This window comes from Jaculus jaculus, chromosome 8, assembly GCF_020740685.1.
Source record: "Jaculus jaculus isolate mJacJac1 chromosome 8, mJacJac1.mat.Y.cur, whole genome shotgun sequence".
Lineage (NCBI taxonomy): Eukaryota > Metazoa > Chordata > Mammalia > Rodentia > Dipodidae > Jaculus > Jaculus jaculus.
The window spans coordinates 44,985,815-45,003,960 of record NC_059109.1 but is presented as its reverse complement, the minus strand read 5'-3'; the positions used below and the strand labels follow the sequence as shown (position 1 = coordinate 45,003,960).

Sequence of the window (18,146 nt, the reverse complement as noted above, 5' to 3'; positions counted from 1 at the left end):
CTGAGATATCCCCCCTACCCATCCTAATTCTTTATCTCCCCCCCCTCTCTCTTTGCAAATAAATGAATAAACAGAAATATTTTAAATACTGATACCTTACACCCAGGTGTGCTGCACACCTTTAATCCCCCCTCTAGGGAGGGTGAGGTAGGAGGATCGCTGAGTTCGAGGCTAGGCTGAGACTACATAGTAAATTCCAAATCAGCCTGGGCTATAGTGGAAATCCTACCTCAAAAAACAGACAGACACAGAAACTTAGAAAAAGCTGACAATAGTGATGCCATTTTATAAGCCTTAAGGATAGCTGAGGTCATTAAGGTTCCTAAAAATGGCTACAATGAGGCAGGTGTGGTAGAGCCCGCCTTTAATCCCAGATAGAAGGGTCACGGTAACTTTCTTGGCCACCCTGAGACAACATAGTGAATTCCAGGTCAGTCTAGGCTAATGCGAGTCCCTACCTTGAAAAAACAAAACAAAAAGAAAACAAGGAAAAGAAAAAAATATATAAGGCTACAATATCATAATGTTAAAGTATTTTCATAATAAGACTTAATTAAATTGTTACTGTAATTTGCTCTAACTTAATAAAATTTGTAAAAGTTAATAAAGTTTCAAGTCTTTCACCCTGTTTTAAAAAAAAAAGACAGACAGACAAGCAAAAAAAAAATTGCATAACCATAGCCTAATTCTCCTTTCTCTCATAGAAAACAGAAACATTTGGTTTATTGAGATCACGTCATTGGGCTAGGCAGGAAGTCACTACAAAAGACTTTACCCGTATGTTTGCTGGCCTTGCTGACACTGCAGGAAAGTCAGGATGACAAGGAAAAGGAGAGAGATGACAAATTGTAGGAGGTGAATGCACAGCCACTATACATGCTCCCCAAATATTTCAAGTACCCTGAGCTTTGTACCAGGAACTGATATCTCTTGATCCCTTTACTGTTGAATGGGTCATATGACTGGCATTCGTTGCATACTTACCTGTCTGGAACGTGTAACTCTCTTCTAGAGCCAGCCAAGCTGGCGTATGCCTGGGATCCCGGCACTCAAGAGGCTGAGGCAGGGCTTTAAGAATCTGAAGCCAGGGCTGAGGAAATGGCTTAGTGGTTAAGGCGTTTGCCTGCAAAGACTAAGGATCCTGGTTTGATTCCCCATGACCCACATAAGTCAGATGCACAAGGGGGTGCATGCATCTGGAGTTCATTTGCAGTGGCTGGAGGCCCTGGCGCCTCCATTCTCTCTCTCTGCCTCTTCCTCTCTCTCTCAAATAAATAAATAAATATATATTTTTAAAAAGCCTGAAGCCAGACCAGTTACATAGACTTAAATACATAGTCTTAAATCAAATAAGTACAAGAACCTTACTAGTGGCACAGGAATCAGCAGCACTTGAGATTTCCAGCATCCTGAGTCTATTGAGTGAGAGGAACTGGACTGAATTTTGCTGCACTAGGCCACTTAAACTAGGGATTTACCAACTGTTTCTGTAAGGGAAGAGATAACATTTAAAAGTAGGGATTTACCAACTGTTTCTGTAAGGGAGGATATAATATTTTAGATTTTTCACATTATACTGTTACAATGATTTAACTCTTGATTTGCCATGGCATGAAAGTCACCCACAGAGGTCTGGGGAGATATCTCAGTGGTTACAGGCTCTTGCTACCAAAGCATGCTGTCCTGGGTTTGATTCCCCAGTGCCCATGTAAATCCAGATGCACAAAGAGGCACCTGTGGCTGAAGTTCATTTTCAGCAGCAGGAGGCCCTGGTGTACTCATTCTCTCTGCTTGCAAATAAGTTAAAGAAAAGTCACTGCAGAAAATATGTACATGAGTAGATATGGGTATGTTCCAATAAAACTTTGTTTATAGGCTGAGGAGATGGTTCAGTGGATAAAAGCACTCATGGGCTGGGCATGGTGGCGCACGCCTTTAATCCCAGCATTTGGGAGGCAGTGGTAGGAGGATTGCCATTAGTTCAAGGCCACCCTGAGACTACATAGTGGATTCCAGGTCAGCCTGGGCTAGAGTGAGACCCTACCTCGGGGGGGGGGGAACAAAACAAACAACAACAACAAAAAAAAACGATTGCTGAAGATGGAGTACTGATCACCAAACCCCATGTGAAAAGCTGGAGGCCTTGGCATGTTTCTGTAATCCCAGCACGTTGACTCTACAGTGACAAGCGAGAAGCAGAGACAAGTGAATGTCCAAGAGGCTCCTGGCGAGTGCAGCAAAGGGTAGCATGAGTGAGCATCCGGAGCGGAAACCCCGCCTCACGTGAGGCAGAGGCAGAGATCCGCCTGAAACTGTCCTCTAACCTACACATGCACACAGTGGCGCGTATGTGCCACCACCCAAACGCATATGAACATGCACACACACAAATAAATAACTTAAAAACCCTTTATAAGAACAGAGGGGCTGAAGAGATGGCTTAGTGGTTAAGAGCTTGCCTGTGAAGCCTAAGGACCCCAGTTCAAGGCTGGATTCTCCAGGTCCCACGTTAGCCAGATGCACAAGGGGGCGCACGCGTCTGGAGTTCGTTTGCAGAGGCTGGAAGCCCTGGTGCGCCCATTCTCTCTCTCTCCCTCTATCTGTCTTTCTCTCTGTGTCTGTCACTCTCAAGTTAAAATAAATAAATAATTAATTAATTAAAAAAAAAAACCCTTTATAAGAACAGAGGGCCATCTGGTCCCAGGGTTATATTTCAGATCCCTGTTCTAAATTCTAAGACTTTCTGAGTTTCTGCAGCTTACTCGTCTATCTGAGCAGCCTATGGGCTGTGACATGGACTGCCAAAGGACAGTATCATCAGGGTGGATTTATCTGCCTCCTTCTCAAAAATATTTTTGGAGGGGGCCTGAAGAAATGACTTAGCAGTTAAAGTGCTTGCTTGCAAAGTCAAAGGACCCAGGTTCAATTCCCCAGTACCCACGTAAAGCCAGATGCACAAAGTAGCACATGCGTCTGTAGTTCATTTGTAGTGGCTAGAGGCCCTGGTTGGCCCTTTTTTTTTCTTTTCTTTTTTAGTTTCTATTTATTTATTTATGAGAGAGAGAAAGATGCAGATAGAGACAGGGGAAGGAGGGAGAGACTGAGCACTGTTGAAGTCAGGTTCTCATTACTAGTGGAAATCACCCAACCAAGAGCAGCTTGTGGGAAAAAAGGTTTACTTTGGCTCACAGGCTTGAGGGGAAGCTCCATGATGACAGGGGGAAACGATGGCATGAGCAGAGGGTGGACATCACCCCCTGGCCAACAAAAGGTGGACAATAGCAACAAGAGAGTGTGCCAAACACTGGCATAGGGAAACTGGCTTTAATACCCATAAGCCTGCCCCAAACAATACACTGCTCCAGGAGGCTTCAATTTCCATTTGCCATCAGGTGGGGAAACTAGAATCCAGAACACCCAAGTTTATGCGGGACACCTGAATCAAACCACCATAGGCACTATAGGGCCTCCAGTTGCTGCAAACTCCAGATACCTGTGCCACCTTGTGCATCTGGTTTGCATGGGTCGTGGGGAATTGAACAGGGCTTCTTTGGCTTCTCAGGCAGGTGCCTTAACAGCTAAGCTATTTCTCCAGCACTTTTTTTTTTTTTTTTTTGAGGTAGGGTCTCTTTCTAGCTCAGGCTGACCTAGAATTCACTATGTAGTCTCAGGGTGACCTCGAACTCACAGTGATCCTATTACCTCTGCCTCCCAAGTGCTGGGATTAAAGTCATGTACCACCACCCCTGGCTGGTGCACCCTTTCTCTTTCCTCAAATCAAGTAAAACATTTCTCTGGGCGTAGTAGCTCACACCTTTAGTCCCAGCACTTGGGAGGCAGAAATAGGAGGATCATTGTGAGTTTGAGGCCAGAGTAAGACTACATAGTGAATTCCAGGTCAGCCTGGCCTAGAGTAAAACCCTACCTCAGAAAAAAAAAAAAAAGTTAAAACTTTTTTCCCTGAAATGGAAGCCCAATTTAACTACTGTATGCCTTTTATATTAGGTAACTGCTACTGGGTAACACTTTGGCCCACTATACCATAAGCTTAAATTATTAGCAGTCTTTGGCACACTGTAGGGAGTGATGTATTGTTGGGTTCCACATCAAGAAATTCTTATGTTGTGGGTCTGGGGAGAATTTGTATACCAATCTCTGATTTCAGATATTGGTTAAATTCTCAAGTATCAGGCAAGTGAATTTTTTTTAAATCACATTTTAATGTCCGTACAAGCTTCCTGAGGAGTTTGTTCAAATGCATACTAATTCAGTAGGGCTGATTTAAGATCTGAAAAGTAGTGATGGTGGCCCTTTGAGTTTCAAGGGGCTAAGTATTATAATCTTCCTTTCTACCTTCTAGACCTAGCATAGTTTTCTTTTTTAAATCACAAAGCTAAGTAAAACTTAGGTGTGTAAACCTTGAATAACCTTAGCTCAACTTTCACACAACTAGTTAGCAAATTTTGGTTCTACTATTACAATGTATAATGAATCCATTTCTTGTCACTACCTTCACTGTTGGTTCCTTCCCTTGGCTACCACCATTGTCCACTGGATAATTTCCACAGACCACTACTTGGTCTCCTAGCTTCTGAGCTTGTTCTCGCTTTCATGACACACTTTCTGCAATTAAAAAAATGTTATTTTGAGAGAGAAAGAGGCACATGGAGACTGGGCATGCCAGCCCTCTAGCAACTGCAAATGAACTTGACACATGTGCCAGCTGTGCATCTGGCTTATGTGAGTACTGGTGAACTGAACCTGGGTCCTTAGCCTTTGCAGGCAAGTGCCTTAACTGTTAAGCCATCTCTCCAGCCCAGTGTCTGCATTGTTTTTATATAGTAGCAAGTGTGAGTTAAAACACAGCACGATCATGAAATTAACATTCCTCAGTTCATTCAGCCAAATAAACTCACAGTGGCCTCTCAGGTCCTAACTGGTCCCCTTTTATGACTTCATTTTTTTAGTACTTGCAAGCAGAGAGAGAAGAGACAGAGATATTGGGTGCACCAGGGCCTCTAGACCCTGCAAACAGATCCCAGATGCATGCACCACTTTGTGCATCTGGCTTTATGTGGGTACTGGGGAATTAAACCTATGTATCTGCAGGCTAACATCCATCCCTTCAGCCTTTCTGCTTTCAATTCTTATTTTCTGCTCTGGTCTAGTCACTGGTTTTTTTTTTTTTTTCCTTCTTCTTCTTTGTTTTTGAGGCAGGGTCTCACTAGCTTAGATGACCTGAAGCCCACTCTTGCCCAGACTGGCCTCAAACTCCCAGATAGCCTATTTTAGCCTTCTTAGTGCTGGGATTATAGGCATGAACTATGGCCAGCCTTCTTGATTCTTGATGCCACCAAATATATTCCATCACAGATGTTGATACTTTTCCCTTTACTGGAACATTCCTCCTCCAAGGTAACTGCTTGGCCTTCTTTACTTTCTTCAGTCCTGGCTTTTCTTGACCACATCTTTTTAAATCTATTATTGCACTTTTAGACATTTGTTCTCCTCCATGATTGTAAACTCCATGAAAATCTGTTTTGTTTTGTTCACAATCCCAGGCACTGAAGGAATTCCTGTAAGGTGCTCAGTAAATATTTAAATGAACAGATAACAGATTTCACAGCTAACTGGAAGATCTCAAGGCCATAGGTTGCCGTTTCCCCAGGATCTCTCAGGATTCAGTTGCCAGCCAGTATTACACAGCTTATCCCCCATGGAACGGGGTTTTGCAGAATTCTCTTCTAAATCTGTTCAGAGAATTTAAATTATAATTTGGTCATTTACTGCTGTCATACAATATTATGTTGCTGAATTTTCCATGATTATATGTTTCTTTTAATACATTTCCCTGGAGCACTTGGTTTCTCATTTTCCAATAGCTGTCCCCGCCCAATCCCCAAGCCTAAAATAATTCGCTTGAGTAAAAAAAAAAAATCTTCCACCTAATATTTAGGTAAGTCTAAAAGGGAAGAACGCCTAATAATTCATAATACTCAGGCATATTGGTAGCTGAAGATTTTTTTTTTTTTTTTCCGAGATAGAGTCTCTAGTTCAGCCTGACCTGGAACTCACCCTGTAGTCCAGGATGGCCTTGAACTCACACAGCAATCCTCTTATCTCAGCCTTCCAAACGTTGCCACTAAAGGCGTGCGCCCCCACGCCAGGCTGGACCATGGCTTTTAACATGAACTTGGGAGTTTTAAGACTTGAAAAGCTAGTTGGGATGCTTATTCCCCACGCATCTATTGAGGATGCCTAGGTTCTTGGATGATTTGCGGCGAGTTGTCTTTTTTCCAGACCTTTTTAGGGTGAGGGAGTTGGCTTGTTCTGCACAGAGAAGGGATTCTAGAAAGTGGGATTGCACCACCCGCCCCGCACTTGCAGAAACCTTTGCCCCCACCCCCAACCTCTACCAAATAAGGGCTCTCCTAGGGGCAGCCGCCAGCCCCGGAGCCAGCTGCTTGACACCTATTGTCCCTCGCTTAGCCGTCCAGAGCCTCGCCTGAAGGACCCCCCGCTTCGCTTTCAACCCCAAAGTCCAGGACCAACTCGTGCTGCCACCGCCGTGGGACCGCCGGGGTGTGCAATGCGGGGCGGTCCCTGTCCACCGGGGCTCCGGCCTCGCGGGGAGCCGAGCCCGGGGTAATTCCGACAGGCGTCTGCGCCGGGCAGCCCGCGCGGCCCGAAGGCCCTCTCTTCCCCGCTGCTCCCGCCTCCCGCGTCCTAGAGGGCTGGCTGCCCAAGTCCCTCCCGAGCCGGCTCTCGCCTCGCTCAGCAGCAGCTCGGTGTGCAGCGGCGAGCGGGCGACGCGGCGTGCGCCCAACGGAGCGCGACCACTCGGCTCGGAACGGAGCGCTCCCTTAGCCCCTGAGCGGCCCTCCCGGGATCTTCAGCGGCTCCGCGCGCACGGTGAGCGCCAGCCCGGACCCAGGCGCTTTCCAGGCCGCTGCGCGCCCCACTGCCCTTTCCCCTCCGGATCCGGCTCGTGCGTCGGGAGGGAGGGGCTCGCTCAAGTCCTCCCCAGACCCCGGTCATTTCCAGTGCCCTTCCTTCCCCAGTCCCGGGCCAACCCCCCCCCACCCTCCTGCCCCCGACCTCGGAAGACTTCAGAGTCCGGGCCCGCCCCGGTGGAGACCGTTGCACCGGCGGTTGGCCGCTGCCCCCGCGAGTCCCCGCCCCCACCTCCCCGGCGCTCGCGAGCTCGGTGTCTCTCTCCCCCCCCCACGCCCCGGGGCGCGCGGCTCGGGCTGCGGCCGCGTGGGGGAGGGGGAGGGGCGGGCCGGCGCCCCGCTGGCGGGTCGTGCGCGCGCCCGCGCTCTCTTCCTGCCGGCGCCGGCCCCCCGCCCCCAGCGCTCGCGCAGGCTCCCGCCCGCTGCGCGTTTTGTCCCGCGTCTCGCCCCGTCGGCTCTCCCTGACTCCTCCGCTCTTGTCCTTCCTCCCGCTTTTTTTTTTTTTTTTTTCTTCTTGTCTTTCCTCTCTGGTCTAAAAGATGCCCTCGGCCACCAGCCACAGCGGAAGCGGCAGCAAATCATCGGGACCGCCACCGACGTCGGGTTCCTCCGGGAATGAGGCAGCAGCCGGGGCCGGAGCAGCTGCACCGGCTTCCCAACACCCGACCACCGGCACCGGCGCGGTCCAGACCGAGGCCATGAAGCAGATTCTCGGAGTGATCGACAAGAAACTTCGGAACCTGGAGAAGAAAAAGGTGCCCGGAGTTGAGCGGGAGGAAGGGAGGGGTTTGTGGCGCCGGGCTCAGCGCTCCCCCCACTCCCATCCTGGCCTTCCATTTATTTGGCCCCCTCGCTCGGTCCCGCGTCCCCACCCCGTCTCCGCGGCGGACGGAGCTCGGAGTCCGGAAAACGGGCGCCCAGAGGAGGCGCCTGTCACCTGACCCGCACGCAGCAGCGCTCCCTCCAGGCCCCAGTTCTCGCACCCCGCCGAGTCCGGCCCTGGGGCCTGGGAGAACCCGGGGGTGGGGGTCCGGTTGCCCGGACACAAAGCGTCACCGATCGCCTCGGACGTGGGCCAGCAGCGGGGAGGCGATGCAAAGGGCCCGGTGTGTGGAGCTCGGGCTCAACCGACTGCCGCGTGGAGTTGGGGCGGCCCCAAGCCCCGGAGCCGTGTGCTTTGCCGCTCCGTTAGCGTGTCTCGAGGCCCCTGGCGTGGCTCTCCTCCCTGGGAGAGAACCGGGCTCAGTCTTTAGGCTAGCGTTGCGCTCCTGCCGGGCCCGATCCGCGGGGGTCTTCGCCTCACTTCTCCCCCGCCCCCTTTTGACAGGCTCCCTACATTTTCCCCTTTGTTTCGATTGCCTGGGTGCCCTGAGCCTCAAGCTCCTCCCGGTTCGCGAGATGGTTTTCGACCGCGACTTTTTTTTCCCTTAAACCCCTGGAGGGCTAACGGGGGCAGGGGGCCCGCATCGAGGGAGATCGGATGGAGGTGCGTCGGGGTAAGACTGCGCCCGGCAGCTAGGTCTCTGGCACATGGAGGGCGTCTAACATGGCGGCGGCTGCGGAGAGGGAAGCGCCGTACAGGAGCTGCATTGTGAGCACAAAGCGAAAGCAGAGGGGGAGGGCAGGAGCAGGCAGCCGCCCCGCCTGGCCTCCTTCCTCCCCTCCAAAAACCCAGCCACACCCACCGTGCTTTTGCTGTTGATATTTAGCCACTGGGGTCACCCGGTGAGATAGCTTTGCAAGTCACCCTTTTGTTTGACGCTCTTAATGCAGGACAGTGCACCAACTCATTTCTGAGGAAGGCAGAGAAATCCAGACTGCAGCCAGAAGCAGTGGAGAGGGAGAAACCAATGGAAGTACAGAAAAACGGGCATGCTTATTTACACCTGCCAACTCTCATGCCTCCTTGGGGCCTCTTACCTTTAGGCAGATGCAACTCTTGACAAGTCACTCCCGCCTTCTTTATACCATATCTCTGAAACATTTCGAATTTTGAGGAAACAAGCCATGATAAAAGGTTTAGTTAGCTAGTCACCTGAAAGTGTTACTTCAAGCTGAATTTTTGGGTTAAAATGTGGGCTGTAAGAAATAAGTTGCAGAAAGTGGGAATATTTAGGTCAATTTTAACTTAATGACTTTTCCATTTATTGTGAGTTTTAGAACAGTCGCCTTTTATACTTTGCCTCAATCTTGATGATTGGCAATTACTTCACCTTGGATTTGATTTGAAACGACAGATGCACTAATCTTGATAGCAAGCTTTTTTTTTTTGGTGAATTCTGATAACACAAGTGTGTTTAGTATTGGAGTGATGCATACTAACACAGCAGTGAAGCTTCTTGCGCAAAGTAGCTACATTCAAATATAAAATAAGCTTGCATCTGACTGCGAGCCATTAAGTTTTGCTCTCCCAGGAACAGGTATGTGTTTAACTCATCCATCTGGCTAATCCTGAGATGGCTTAGTTTTTGGAATGTCTATATCTACTCTAGACTAGGCACCACCATGAGTAATGTTTTCAGTGCAGATGTTACTGCAGAATCTTCAAAGTGCTCATAGAAGGGCAGGTGCTGACTAGCAGCCAGTGTATTTGTGAGGTGATTTCAATTAAGTGTTCAAGAGTGTGTGTTCAAAGAAAGCCCCCAGGACTTGTTCTCATCTGTTTAGGTGTACATTACTTTCACGTTTGTACCTTTTCCCCCTGAGTTACAGATGAGCAGATACTGGGTTATTATTACAGAGATTATTGACCTGGTCAGCAAGTACTGAAAAGCTGCCTTGGAGGATGGAGATGTAACAAATTAAACAAAATTAACATTTTTTTTGTACTGTTTTGGGTTTTAAATAGTAGTGAAAAGGTCAAGTTACTGTTGCATGAGGCTTTCTGATAAGCCACAGGCTGAGCTTGTTAAGTAGTTGAGTTGGCAGTTCTGATGTTGGCTTAATTAAAGCCACATTTTACTTTTTGAGACACTCCAGGCATTTGGATTTTGTAATTTAAGCACAGCTGGGTTTTAGTTTATTTTTTCTATGAGTAGATGGTTTTCTGCATGAGAATAGTCACTTAATTTTCACTAGTGGTGAGCATTTCCAATTTACTTTACAAACCAGTTTTGAATTCCTCTTTAGCAATCTTAATGCAGTAACTGGAATTCTTTTTACTTCAGTTTCACAACTTATATTTGAACGGTACTTCCTAGTCGCATTGCAACTTCTGCATCAAAATGTATCATAAAATTACTAGTGGATAAGTAGTATCACTTTAAAACATAATTAAAGTGATTGTATTTCATTTAATAAAACAATTACTCGTTTTCTAATAATTTCTGCTGTTAGAGAAAACTAAATCTCTTCAGTTTGAATCCTTGCTGAATATTGATGAAATATCCTATTATGCAACTAAATGACTTGGTGATTTTGAAATTTGGAATATATGTATGCTAACAGGGAGAAAAGAAACCAGGAGAAAAGAGCTGTGCTGCAGACAATCAAATGAAGATCTTTACAAACCTTTTGATTGATTAATGTACAAATAATACTCGAGTGATGTGCTGTCTAGTTTTCTCCATCAGCTGGGCTTTAACCTATGTAAGATGGTGTTCTGAAACCATGTCTTCTTAACTGGAGAGCTTATTTGATAGTCTTAAGATGTAATTAGTTTTGCTGTAAAATAAAGGATGCTCTTAATAGATGGCATTTAAAATGGTTGTTCTCCATATATGATTTTGTTAGGTGAAAGATTAACCAGTGTTGAATTTTTTAGAAAAGTTATGGCCTCACAAGGGCCTTCAGCCGTTGCAAATGAACTCCTGAAGCATGTCCCACCTATGTACCTGGCTTACATGGGTCCTGGGGAATCAAACCTGGGTCCTTTGGCTTTGCAGGCTAGTGTCTTGATTGCTAAGCCATCCCTCCAGCCCCCCACCCCTTTTTCGAGGTGTAAGTTCTCATTCTAGCTCAGGCTGGCCTTGAACGCACTGTGATTATTCTGCCTCTGCCTCCCAAGTGCTAGAATTAAAAGGCATGTGCCACCAGGCCTGGCCTGCCAGTATTCATTTTTAAAAATACAAAAATGGCCTAACAATTTTGTAGGCAGTATGTAACCACAACTGATAACCAAAAGTGTAATGTTTTTGCCACCCCCTAAAGCCTTGCACTCTGCAGTTACTCCTGCAGCATGTGAGAGTAGCTCTTGCAGAGCACTGCAGTGTGCTGCTTAGACTTTCTGCGGCTGTGGTACAAGGCTGAAGTGCTTTGAAACAAACTCCTGACCACTGTGCAAGCAGTCTTCTCTTGAGGCCAGAACCTGAAGTTTTTCTTGGCATTTAGGGTCTCGGGTGAGTTAGTCTTATTGGTTTGGAAACTGTCCCTCTGCAATGCAGAGGGCAAGGCTACTTTGTTTTGTACCCTCCTCTCTGGAGAAAGCTGTGGTGCTTAATTTAAAGACAGAGTTACTTGTTTTGTGGTCACTGTCATAGGGAAAAAAGGTAAGGGTGAATTTCCTCCTCTGCCTCTGTGTTTGCATGGGTGTGATTTAAAAAGGTTAAGCTTGTCTGTGTTGAGTGTGGAATCCTAAGTAGTGGATTGAGAATGGACCCCCTAGAATACTTCATATTTCATTTGTCTGGCACGTATTTGAATGAAAGTATATTCTGTGTGACTTACAGATGAGCAGATTGTCATAGTTTTAAGTAATTGGCTTCTAAGTTTATTTGGGGCTAGATGAAGACTAGGGTGGCTTTTTTCTTTAAGAATTAGTGAATATTGGCATTTATATAAGGTTAAGCTTACAGCAGGTTTTTTTTTTTTTTAGCAGTTTTAATTTTTTTTTTTTTTTTTATTGTTTTGGTTTTTCGAGGTAGGGTCTCACTCTACCCCAGGCTGACCTGGAATTCACTGTGGAGTCTCAGGGTGGCCTCGAACTCATGGCAGTCCTCCTACCTCTGCCTCCCAAGTGCTAGGATTAAAGGCGTGCGCCACCATGCCTGGCTAATTTATAGCACTTTTGTCATGACTAGTTTTATTACCTTGCTGTTAAAGAAATTTAAGTTTTTTTTTAAAGCTTAATTCACCACAAATCGTTTTACAGAATAGCAAATAGAGATACAATAACCCAGGTCTGAATGGGTGATTGAATGTTTTCTAAGTAACAGTTTGTCATATTCTTCAGTTTAAGTGTAATTGTTCATGTTAATTACTGTGTAGAACCAAGTAAGTCCTTGTGTTTCAATCTTTAATTAATTTCTCTATTTTGAAAGGCCAATATGCATGAAAAAGCCTTACTGTCTTTGTTAGATCTTTGTTAATGTTGCACTGCTGAACTTTGTAGGTTCTCTCTCTGATTGGCATTGAAAATAGCATCAAGAATTGGGACAATGTTGTTAGGAAATGAAACTCTGGGTTTATTTATTCAGAGACAGTGTTATGTAGCCCAGATTGGCCTCAAACTCAATATTTAGTAGCCCAAGTATGACCTTGAAGTTCTGATGTTTCTGCTTCTGGGAATACAAGTGTGCACGACCACAAACTCTAGAATTCAAGTTGAATCTGTAAAGCTTTTCTTTATGCTTTTTTTGAGCTCATGTTTTGTCATTCTCTAATGAAGCTTGATGTGTTATAAACCAGAAAAACTTGGTGGGTGATTTACCAATAGAAGAAATAGGTATGGTAACTTTCCCCATCTAAATTCTTATATTCCATGCTCTTGGAAGCCTTCTAGTAATTGATTTCTTTTTTTCCCTGTGGAGGAGATGAATGATGGCTCTGCAGTAGAAAAGTGTGAGCAGAGTAGCAAAAGTGAAATTTAGCCCAAAATTGCTTGGATTCAGCTTACTTAGTTTCCCGCTGTCTATACCAGTGTGTGTGATGTGTGTGCATGTAGGCTGGAGGTTGATGTCTGCTGTCTTCCTTGATCACTCCCCATCCCTTATTTTTAGCTAGACAGGGCCTCTCACTTGAACCCAGAGCTCTCTGACTCAGCTAGTCTAGCTAGCCACCTTGTCCCAGGGATCTCCCGTGTTTCCTCCTCAACGCTGGGAGTACAGGTAGGCCACCACACCTGTCCAGCGTTTATGTGGGTGCTGGGGATCCTAATTCTGGTCGGCAAGCTTGCATGGCAAGCACTTTACCAAGTGAACCATCTCCCCAGACCTACCAATGCTTATATTGGATAAAACATTAATATAAAAATATGGATGAAACAGATTAATTAATACTTTCTGGAAAATGGGGAGGTGTTTGTATTGATCTATTCAGCTAACGTTGCCTCCTTTAACTTCATTATCTATCGTCTGTGCACTAACTTGCTGGTTTTTTTTTTTTAACTGCTCTAAGTGCATGGTACATGCTAACTAAGAAAGAATATGTGCTACTATGACCAAATCATTGCATAGAAATATTTGTAGCATCACCAACACAACCCTCATTGGAAGGGCAAATCCATTAAAGTGGATTATTCTGTGAAGGAGAAGCTGCCATCTATATATCATTTTGAGATAGTCCATAGCCCAGCCAAACTCAGTATGTATACCACGTTGGCCTTGTACTGCACTCATGGTGATCTGCCTGTGCATATCCAGCAAAACTGCTTTTTTGCAGTTACTTGCCTCTTAGTCTTCCAAGGCCTTTCTCAATTTCATTTCTCAATGAAAGTATATTTCCTTGTTGGATAAGTGCTTCAGAATGTTAGAGGAATACCTCCTTCGACCTCTCTTAGATCCTTGAGTGTTTTCTGGGGCAGGGCAAACTACTGCTGTATGAACAGGCTGCATCTCAGCAGTTTGAAGAAAGCTGTTAGGGATTTGTGTGTTCAATCCACAAATCCCTTCAAAGCTATGTGGTTTTTACTTTTATGGATTTTTTACCAGCTACTAGTACTTAGTTCAGTTTATTGGAGGATGACTAGGAAGAAGTTAGTTGTCCATTGCTTGGGCAAAGTCAACTGGTAACTTCTCTAGGTGATGATCAAGAATGTAGGCGTTGGTGACTGGAAAAGTCAGTAATGACTATGGAAAGGAACAGAAAAGAAATCCTTGTTCCTTTTATTGTGTGTACACCTGCACATTTGTTTTCTTGAGGTGATTTATTTGTTCTGGAGCATAAAATAATTTAAAATTTAAAGTATAATTGTGTGCTTTTAACTTTTTAGTAAAGTGTTTTCCCTCAGGTTAGAGGTCTCCTTAAGAACAAGAGTTACTTAGTTTCTCTGGATGGCACAATCATTCAGATTTTGCCTCCTAATTGTTCTCATGACTATAGTTGTGTAGTTGACAATTTTGATAGTTTTGGATTTTCTTGCTTTTTTTGCATGTTCATAATGTGTATAGTGACAGGGCTGGGGTTTGTGTATGCGCGTGCCTGTGTGGTGGTCCGAGCTTGACATTGGGTGTCTTATCACACTCCATCTTTTTGTTTTAAGGCTCAGTGAGCTTGGAGCTCACTAAAAAATGGATAGGCTAGCTAACCATGAAGGTCTAGGGATCCTTCTATGTGACACCCTCCTTCAGCACTTAGATTTATAGGCACACTTGGCTTTTCTTACTTGTTTTATCAAGGTAGGGTCTCTCTCTCTAGCCCGTGCTGACTGGAACTTTCCTTGTAGTCCCAGGTTGGCCTTGAACTCGGGGTGATCCTCCTATGTGTACCTCTAGGTATTAGGATTAAAGGTGTGCAAATCCACACTTTTTAGGTATATAGAGAGACAGATGAGTGGGTGCCTTAGGGTCTCTAGCCACTGGAAACTCTAGATGCATGGGCCACCTTGTGCATCTGGGTTATGTGGGTACTAGGGAATCGACCTAGGTCCTTAGGCTTCACAGGCAAGTGCCTTAACCTAAGCCATCTTTCTAGCCCCAGCACTTGGCTTTTATGTGGCTGTTGGGGATCTGAATTCAGGTCCTCATGTTTGCACAGCAAGTATTTTTTTACTGATTGTGCCATCTTCCCAGCCCATGGTCTTAGTTTTTTTTTTTTGTGTGTGTGTGTATATAGAGTATGTATGCACTTATGTATTCAGGTGTGTGTGCATGGTGGCCAGAGAGGACAGCTACTCTAATACAGACCTCCTTGAGACAAGATATCTCCTTCATCCTGGAGCTGCCTTTTTTTTTTTTTTTAAGTCAGTTAACTCCAATGAGTCTCTAGTCTCTGCACTGCCCCCCCCCCCCCAGGCTTACTAACATGGGTCACCACACTACCTTTCCTTGAGCAGGGCTAAGGGAGATGAGTTCTTGGGGATTCAGCTGTCTCAGGCCCTCCTAGGCCCTTATACTTCAGTGGTGAGCACTCTTAATGACTGAGCAATGTCCCCAGCCCTTTCAAAGTTTTTCATTTTTTGGCTTTTGAGGTAGGGTGTTGCTTTAGCCCAGGCTGACCTAAACTCACTATGTAGACTTAGGCTGGCCTCGAGCTCATGGTGATTATCTTAACTCTGCCTCCTGAGTGCTGGGATTAAAGGTGTGCACCACTGCCTGGCTTTAAAAAAATATGGTGCATGATTTGTGTGTAGAGGCTGGAGGACACAACCAGTGGTGTCCTCAAGAATGCTGTCATTGGGCTGGAGGGATGGCTTAGCGGCTAAGGCATTTGCCTGCAAAGCCAAGGGACCCAGGTTTGATTTCCCCAGGGCCCACGGTAGCCAGATGGACAAGGGAGCACATGCGTCTGGAGTTCATTTGCAGTGGCTGGAGTCCCTGGTGTGCCTATCTATTCTCTTTCTTTCTCTCCCCCCTCAGTCCCCCTCTTTCTCTGTCAAATAAAAATAAAATATTTAAAAAAATGCCCTGTCATTGGCCTGGAACTTACCAATTAGGCTAGACTGGTAGGCCAGCAAGCCCTAGAGATCCTGGGTTAGCATTTCTGTGTGGGTGCTGGGATTAAATTTGGGTCCTCATGTTTATTAGGCAAGCACTTTACTCACTGCACTTTTTTCCCCAACCTCTGATGAAAATATTTATGGGGGAGGAGGAGGAAAGGGAAGTGAAGGACCAGGAGAGTAGGGTCTTTAGACACTGTAAACAGACTCCAGACACATGGGCCACTTTTTCATTTGGCTTTTTTGAGTGTGTGTGTGTGTGGAAATAGGGTTTCGCTGTAGCCAAGGCTAGCCTGGAATTCACTATGTAATCTCAGGCTGGCCTCTTAAAAGAGAGAGGTAGGGAGGGAGGAAGGGAGGAAGAATGAGAGTGAATACACCAGGGCCTCTAGCCACTGCAAACGCATGCACTACTTTGTGTAATCTGGCTTTATGTGGGTAGTGGGGAATCAAACTTGGATTGTTTGGCTTTCCAAGCAATCACCTTAACTGCTGAGCCTCCAAAGATCTCTTTTTAAACAAAGATTTTGTTTTTTATTTATTTGTTGACGGGAGAGAGAATGTGCACGCTAGTGCTTCCAGCCACTGTAAACGAACTCCAGACAAATGTACCACCATGTGCATCTGGCTTACGTGGGACCTGGAGAATTGAACCTGGGTCCTTAGGCTTCGCAGACATGCATCTTAACCGCTGAGCCATCTCTCCAGCCCCAGAGATCTTTTTATGTTAGGAACACATATATAGCTGCATTCCACTGAGGTGTAGAAGGGTTTGAAGTAGAGTCTCATTGTAGCCCAGGCTTGCCTGTAACTAACTGTAGCCCTGGCTGGCCTTGAATTCATGGCAATTAAATCCTATTTTAGCTGCCCATGCTGGGATTAAAGGCCTGTGTCACCACATCTGGCTTCATTTGTCTCTCTTTTTAAAATTTTTTTAAAATTTTTATTAGCATTTTCCATGACTATAAAAAAAATCCCTGGGTTGGAGAGATGGCTTAGCGGTTAAGCGCTTGCCTGTGAAGCCTAAGGACCCCGGTTTGAGGCTCGGTTCCCCAGGTCCCACGTTAGCCAGATGCACAAGGGGGCGCACGCGTCTGGAGTTCGTTTGCAGAGGCTGGAAGCCCTGGCGCGCCCATTCTCTCTCTCTCCCTCTATCTGTCTTTCTCTCTGAGTCTGTCGCTCTCAATTAAATAAAAATAAAAAAAAAAAATCCCATGGTAATTCCCTCCCTCCCCCCTCCCACACTTTCCCCTCTGAAATTCCATTCTCCATCATATTTCCTCCCCATCACAATCATTGTACTTACATATATACAATAGCAACTTATTAAGTACCCTCCTCCCTTCCTTTCGCTTCCCTTTATGTCTCCTTTTTAACTTACTGGCTCATTTGTCTCTTAAGTAGTTCTTTTTTCAAAGATTAGACAAAAGGTAATATTGGACCAGTAAATGTCCTATCATTTCCCTTACCACCAAAGGTGTTAGGAGTTAGCTGGGATGGCAAGCTACTTTTTCCTTTTTTTTTTTTTTTCCGAGGTAGGGTCTCACTCTAGCCCAGGCTGACCTGGAATTCACTATGGAGTCTCAGGGTGGCCTCAAACTCATGGCGATCCCCCTATCTCTGCCTCCCGTGTGCTGGGATTAAAGGTGTGTGCCACCACACCCGGCCTACTTTTTACTTTGAACAATAGAAAATTAGACTGAATTGGTGTAAGAGGCTTTCAGTCTAGCACAGACTTTCACAGAATTAATTCATTATAGAATTTAATCATAAAGTACACTTCTGGGGCCTTAGTTGATACAAGATTTACCAAGTACAGTGTTAAGGAAAGGAGTGGAAGGTAGTCTAGCATGGGATACATGAGAAAGTCAAGAGAAAAGATACCCTCTTGTAGTTTCAGTCATGGGTATGTCATGACAGGGCATGTAGATAGAGCAAAGCTGCTTATTATGATGGCAGGGAAACAGAGAGGAGGGGCTTGGGACCAGACATAGTCCCCAGCTGTCATTATCCCAAAGATCCACTCCCTTCAACTAAGCCCTACCACTTCCTAATAGCCCATGAGATTGTGAACCCATCAATAGCTTGAGGATTCATCAGTTACTTCATGATCCAGTCACTTCCCCATTGCCTTGTCACTGGACATTGCTGCGTTGGGGAACAAGCCTTCAACATGAGCCTTTGTGGAGAAATTCCAGGCGCAAACCATAGTACATTCAGATCATAAATGGATCTTATGTAGTAGTTACTATGTTTTAACTTTTTTTCCAGTTTTCTACTTTTATTTGAGAGCAAGAACGGGCATGCTAGGGCCTCCAGCGAACTCCAGACACATGTGCCCCCTCGTGCATCTGGCTTATGTGGGTACTGGGTAATCGAAC

At 45.7% G+C, this 18,146-nt stretch overlaps 1 protein-coding gene and 1 pseudogene across 1 annotated transcript in view; both read left to right on the top strand.

The window, feature by feature from the left end:
• Positions 1–238: 238 nt before the first annotated feature.
• LOC123463235 lies at positions 239–340 on the top strand (annotated as a pseudogene).
• A 6,429-nt stretch (positions 341–6,769) lies between these two features.
• The window catches only part of Caprin1 (cell cycle associated protein 1), a 46,790-nt gene continuing 35,413 nt past the window's right edge, over positions 6,770–18,146 (top strand). Inside the window, exons 1-2 of the mRNA XM_004660827.2 lie at positions 6,770–6,912; positions 7,493–7,708. Coding sequence (XP_004660884.1) covers positions 7,493–7,708 — 216 coding nt within the window. The 5' untranslated portion in view covers positions 6,770–6,912. The remainder of the gene's footprint in view (positions 6,913–7,492; positions 7,709–18,146) is intronic.